This window comes from Bison bison, unplaced genomic scaffold (assembly GCF_000754665.1).
Source record: "Bison bison bison isolate TAMUID 2011002044 unplaced genomic scaffold, Bison_UMD1.0 scf7180017864498, whole genome shotgun sequence".
Taxonomy (NCBI): domain Eukaryota; kingdom Metazoa; phylum Chordata; class Mammalia; order Artiodactyla; family Bovidae; genus Bison; species Bison bison.
Genome location: NW_011495057.1, coordinates 2,649,338 through 2,656,250, shown reverse-complemented (window position 1 = coordinate 2,656,250; position 6,913 = coordinate 2,649,338). Strand labels below are relative to the sequence as shown.

Sequence of the window (6,913 nt, the reverse complement as noted above, 5' to 3'; positions counted from 1 at the left end):
TCAAGATTGCCGGGAGAAATATCAATAACATCAGATATGCAGATGACACCACCCTTATGGCAGAAAGTGAAGAAGAACTAAAGAGGCTCTTGATGAAAGTGAAGGAGGAGAGTGAAAAAGTTGGCTTAAAGCTCAACATTCAGAAAACAAAGATCATCGCATCTGGTCCCATCACTTCATGGCAAATAGATGGGAAAACAGTGAAAACAGTAGCTGACTTCATTTTTTTGGGCTCCAAAATCACTGCAGACGGTGATTGCAGCCATGAAATTAAAAGACGCTTACTCCTTAGAAGGAAAGTTATGACCAACCTAGACAGCATATTAAAAAGCAGAGACATTACTTTGTCCACAAAAGTCTGTTTAGTCAAGGCTATGTCTGACTTTTTGTGACCCCGTGGACTGCAGCACGCCAGTCTTCCCTGTCCTTCACCATCTCCTGGAGCTTGCGCAAACTCATGTCCATCGAGTTGGTGATGCCATCCACCCATCTCATCCTCTGTCGTCCCCTTCTCCTGCCTTCAATCTTTCCCAGCATCAGGGTCTTTTCTAGAGTCAGTTCTTTGCATCAGGTGGCCAAAGTATTACAGCTTGTTTCAGTCCTTCCACCCGGACCCCAAACAGTAGCAGTAATGCGCGTGATCACTCCTTGTCCCTCACCAAACTCAGCTCATGTATACGGCTGCCCGATGACTGTATCTAAATGAACACATTACTACCCAACTCAATCTTTTTGTCAAAGAATGCTTGAAAGCTCAGCATGTTGCTGTTTAGTTTTTGCTGTTGTCTTAAGCAGTATTTCTTAGATTTGACTCATAATAATCTGAGAATTTAAAAAAATGCTCAAGCTACACCTGAATCAAAATTCTCACAAGACGAGCCCAAGAATCTCTATTAAGTATCTGGGTGACTTTCATAATTAGGTACCTGTGGTTATTATACTAGCAGCATTAGTATCATCCAGGAACAGTATGAAAATGTAAATTTGGGGCACCTTCTCACTTTGGGGTTGAGAAATCTGATTTAATAAATCTTCCATGTGATTCTGATGTACACTGAAGTTCAAATACAGTGTAACTAGGCTGCAACAGTGACTTAGGGTAGTGGTTCTCAGATGTGGCTGCACACTAGAATCACCTAAGAAGGTTTAAAAAAAACCCCAGAAAACTCATGCCTAGACCATACCCCAGATACTCTGATTTAATTGAATTGGGGCACAAGGAGCATTTGACTAGGATATCATGGATGCTGAGGCTGATGTAACCAGCCGTCCATAATTCATCTCAGAATTTTGTGTTTATCTAACCTCAGGGATTGGGGCTTTCCAGGTGGCTCAATGGTAAGGAATCTGCCTGTCAATGCAAGGAGATGCAAGAGACGCAGGTTCGATCCCGGGGTTGGGAAGATTCCCTGGAGTAGGAAGTGGCAACCACTCCAGTATTCTTGCCTGGAGAATCCCATGGACAGAAGAGCCTGGCGGGCTACAGTCCATCGGGTTGTAAACAGTCAGACATGACGGAGTGTGCGCATGCGTGCGCACACAAACACTGATTGGATTTATAAGAGGACAGATTTGAATGCTTAACATAAATATGTGCATTTAAAATACTGATTACTGATATTCTATGTAAACTGATTTAATGTGAATAATGGGATCTGCTATTAACAGTTTGAAAACCACAGGACTATGGACTCAAGTCCAAACTCTATATATAAGACTTGCCTTTAAAACATGTTTATTGCCTGTCTCATGAATAATGCCACATGGCCCTCATCTCAAGCTCTAATTTATCTGTGGGCAGTATGCTTCAAGATGAAGATGAAAGAGCACCAGACCGAGGCCCCAGACTAGTCTTGTTCCAGGCTGTTAGGACCTTGCCCTTTCAAGTCACTCTTTGGGCTTTTCTTTCCTCATTACAAAGTGAGGGGCCAGAACCAAATTATGTCCAGAGCTCCTTAGTATTTTAGCATTTCCACATTTGGGTTCATTTCCCAACTTAGATTGTGTTGTCTCTTCTTCTTGAGGTTAACTCATCCGAAGGCATGGTTCAAGTTCTAATTATCCTTAATATTTCTTTGGCACTCAGTCCAAGCTTCTTTGACCTCTTGGGCATCTTTGTATGTTGATGTCTGGTCTTCTACAGGATAATAAATGAGGTCACGTATCTCTTGTATATAAATGCGCAGTGTGTAAGTTCAGTTCAGTTCAGTCGCATCCGACTCTTTGTGACCCCATGGACTGCAGCACGCTAGGCCTCCCTGTCCATCACCAACTCCCAGAGTTTACTCAAACTCATGTTCCTTGAGTTGGTGATACCATCCAACCATCTCATCCTCTGACGTCCCTTTCTCCTGCCTTCAATCTTTCCAAGCATCAGGGTCTTTTCCAGTGTCAGTTCTTCGCATCAGGTGGCCAAAGTATTGGAGTTTCAGCTTCAGCATCAGTCCTTCCAATGAATATTCAGGACTGATTTCCTTTAGGATGGACTGGTTGGATCTTCTGGCAATCCAAGTGACTCTCAAGAGTCTTTTCCAACACCATAGTTCAAAAGCATCAATTCTCCAGAGCTCAGCTTGCTTTATAGTCCAACTCTCACATCCATACATGACTACTGGCAAAAACAAAGCTTTGACTAAATGGACCTTTGTTGGTGAAGTAACGTCTCTGCTTTTTAATACATTGTCTAGGTTGGTTATAGCTTTTCTTCCAAGGAGCAAGCATCTTTTAATTTCATGGCTGCAGTCACCATCTGCAGTGATTTTGGAGCCCCCCAAAATAAAGTCTTTCACTGTTTCCACTATTTTCCCATCTATTTGCCATGAAGTGAGGGGACCAGATGCCATGATCTTAGTAAGTACATGTTTGTTATTTTTTTGTCAGGACCATGAATTATTTGCCTGTCATTGGTTTAATCAACAGCAACTATGCTGAAAGCTTTTTGCTAAGTGAGCTCGCATTACTGTACCAAAGGTTTCTAATTTATATATCCTATTTAGCCTATAAATTTTCTTCTATGAGTGTTCAGCCCGTAGGTCCCATTATTTTCCAAAAATAGCTCTCTTGTGGCCTCTGCTGGTTTGACAGCAGACAACTTCTTCACTAATTCCTTAAGTGCATAGTAAAGAATCCAAGTGCAAGGGCACTTCAGTTTTCTAAGGAACCATTCTAACAACATCAACTCAGCAAAGAGAAAGATTTTGAGATGTTTTAAACTGCTAGGGTTGCTGAGAATACACACCTGAATGGTAAAACTTGAGTTAAATGCCTATTCTGAAGTGGCATTTTTCAGAATTAAACTCATGCTTGTTAGGGTGTCAGGAGTAACTGATTCTCAGGTGTGTTCTTTAAAACTTGCTCCATTGGAAAAAAAAATTGTCAAGATTTGCCTGATTCTAATACTTGTATGTTGGAGAAGGCGATGGCACCCCACTCCAGTACTCTTGCCTGGAAAATCCCGTGGACAGAGGAGCCCAGTAGGCTGCAGTCCATGGGGTCGCTCAGAGTCGGACAGGACTGAGCTACTTCACTTTCACTTTTCACCTTCATGCACTGGAGAAGGAAATGGCAACCCACTCCAGTGTTCTTGCCTGGAGAATCCCAGGGACGGGGGAGCCTGGTGGGCTGCCGCCTATGGGGTCGCACAGAGTCGGACACGACTGAAGTGACTTAGCAGCAGCAGCAGCAGCGATACTTGTATGTATTATACCTGGTAAAGATAAAAGTGCTTTGATGAACGCTTAAGCAACGCGTTGTCCAGTCACTGAACTGTGTCTCTTTGCAAACCCATGAACTGCCAGGCTCCTCTGTCCTCCACCTTCTCCCAGAGTTTGCTCAAATTCATGTCCACTGAGTCGGTGATGCTATATAAACCTACCAGTGTTATGTAATAGCTTTTTGCAACACTATTTCTTTTTGGCAATTACACTATGAATTAAAGACGACCTAAGGGAAAAATCTTTGCAGTCTTTCAGAGTTGTTTTAGAGGGCTTAAGAATGTTCTCCGATTTTTTAAATACATAAGCTAGATGCAATTTAAATTGAGTTACGAATATGTTAAGCCTACTAATAGCTGCCTTTCCAGTTGGATTTGGGGAAATTTTTCAGTACATGAAAGGTGTTAGGAATATTCTTCTGCTTCACTCGTTCTTTTCTCTAGGTAGCATGTTATTATCTTCTCTATGTATCTGGGTACCATGATTAACTCATTTAGACTGCTACCTCTGACAACCTTAGGTTTCAGATGGTTAAATCAGAATGCCTGTCAAAGGCAGGAAAGGTGTTAATCTAATTTTAAGTGCCAACAGAGGTTTTGCATGTTTTCAAAGGTTTAAATCACAGGTCTTCAACTTTGAAAAGCTCACTGGGCAACTTGAAACTATGTAACTACATACAGTGATTGATACATGTCTGTATGAAAATACTGTTTAACATCTATGATGCTTTACAAATGAAGACAGTCTTTTCATACATATTAAATACCAAACTGCACTTCTCCATTTAAATGTATGTGACAAGTGTTTTTAAAAAATGTCTGTTACTTCATTTAAAGGTAGAGCTGATCAACAGTGGAAAGAGACCTCAGCTTTCCCAATCTCACAGGGTAACTGAGGAGAAATGAAAAATGCTGCTTAAGGGGTTGGAATGCTATCAAGCCACTATCAGGCAGACAATCTCCTATTGTCTCTGCTTATGTTACCTTTTAAAAAACCAAATCACTAGACGCATACAGCTGTAACTGCTCATCCTGTGGTGCCCTGTTCCCACTCGGGTGTTTTTGACTCCCGCCTGTCAGAAGCGCTAAACAAGCTGATTCTTCAATCAGGCAACCCTGAGCTTGAACTTCACCTGTTATTAGAGGTAGCCGAGTCACTGGAAAGGGCCTTCTGGAAAACTTTTTAAAGAGGGACAAAAACAAATGATGTGTGCTTTTTTTCTTTTCTGTTGTACCTGCCTAGAACATGGACATGATGCTAGAGGTGGCATAACTAATAAAAGGATGGAGGCCACATATAAAGAATGAAACAGCAGAAAGCCAGAAGAAACCTGGGTCCACCACGAGGGCACAGACCAGCTTTGGACCACTGATCTCCACACTTTTCAACATGAGAAAAAAAAAACTAGTCATTTGTTATTTAATCTGATTTGGGGGTTGATTTTTTTTTTTTACAGCTTAGTATTGATTCATACATTCACAAGATTATTTGAAGATTAAAAGAAAAAAACTATGTGAAGAGTACAGCACCGTTCCTGGCATATAGTAGGTGACCAGTGAGTGGCTATTATTGGGAGAGATTAGTTGACTGCCAGCAGAGAACAAAAATCAAACACAGGATAAACAATCTGGGAAGGGAAGAGAAGAGAAGTGCTGAATAGAAGCTATGATAGAGCTGTTTATAAAAAGAACTAAGATCACATTCAGAGCCAAACAATGTACAAAGAGGGTCTAGCATATAAGTAGATACTACATATCAGTGATTTCTAACCCTGTGAAAACATAAAACTGATGTCATTTAATTCACATGAAAACCCTGATCAATGAGGAAGATGAGGCTGGAGTATTATGATCAGAGGATGTTAATCTATAATACATGGCAAAGGAAAGAAAGTTATCTGTGGTCACTTTGAAAGGACTTCACTACAGAACAGTGTGTGCATGCATGCTAAACGTCTTTAGTTGTGTCTGACTCTTTGCAACCCTATAGACTGCAGCCCACCAGGCTCTTCTGTCCATGGGGTTCTCCAGGCAAGAGTAGTGGAGTGAGTTGCCATTTCCTTCTCCAACAGAACAGTACTTCAAGTTGAAAAGTTAAAGGAATATTAAAATTTAGCATTTTAAAAAAGACTTGAAAGTTGGGGATTAAAATGATCTACATAGGAGAATAAAAATCTGTAATGTTAACATGAAGTCACTGCTGAATGTGAACAGCAAGGGAAGATGGAGTAAAAAGAAGAGAGGAAACAAATCAGACTACAACAAATGTATTTTCAAAATTGTAATTACATATTACCAAATAAAGTAATGAACAACTCTTAATTTAGAGTGCAAAATAAAAGCCCCTTGTTATTTTCAAGGTGCAAAAGCAAGAAAATACAACATAAACTTATCCACATTTTTAAATAGTTGTCTGTGTGATGAGTAAATGCCATTTAAAAACACGTTCAATAGAAAAATGATTTATAAACCAGTTTACAGGAGATAAAAAAAAAATCAATGTTTAACACCAACTTTAACTATAAATAACTAAAAAGAAAATTGTCCTCTCTTCTGTTTTTGCTTCAACATTTATGTCTTCTGCTCTTTGCCTTTTGGAGAAAACATTGCATTGTAAGGCTGCCGTCTTTTTGGACGAGGACAAGGTAAACTTCATATATTCTGCAGATGCAGGGAGAGGTAATTGCATGAGAATGACATTATTATGGCACATTTCTTTCTTTTTTTAGAAACTTTTTATGTTGTACTGGAATATAGCCGATTAGCAATGTTGTGATAGTTTCATGTGAACAGTGAAGGGACTCAGCCATTATATACATGGATCCATTCTCCCCCAAACTCCCCTCTAATCCAGGCTAGGACACACTGACTCCTAATCCAGACTTGAGCTTTTTGGGATTTTTGCAGCAAGAATCAGGGCTGCTTCCTAAGTTTACCCCTTGCATGCTCTTAAATTTTTCCAGTTGGCTAAGTAGGTCAGTTGCTACTCCTCCATCCATTTTCAGGTTTTCACAAATTTTTGTTGATACGTCCTTTCTCTTGAGGTTGCCTCTCATATTCTTTTCATCACTATGGGTTTATGCCTTTTTTTTTTTTTTTAATTTTATTTTTAAACTTTACGTAATTGTATTAGTTTTGCCAAACATCAAAATGAATCCATCACAGGTATACATGTGCTCCCCCTCCTGAACCCTCCTCCCC

At 40.2% G+C, this 6,913-nt stretch overlaps 1 protein-coding gene across 1 annotated transcript in view; it reads right to left on the bottom strand.

Moving 5' to 3' along the window:
• Nucleotides 1-6,264: 6,264 nt before the first annotated feature.
• Nucleotides 6,265-6,913, bottom strand: part of RBBP8 (retinoblastoma binding protein 8) — a 65,305-nt gene continuing 64,656 nt past the window's right edge. Inside the window, 1 exon segment of the mRNA XM_010828916.1 lies at nt 6,265-6,358. Within this exon segment, the coding sequence (XP_010827218.1) occupies nt 6,284-6,358 (75 nt within the window). The 3' untranslated portion in view covers nt 6,265-6,283.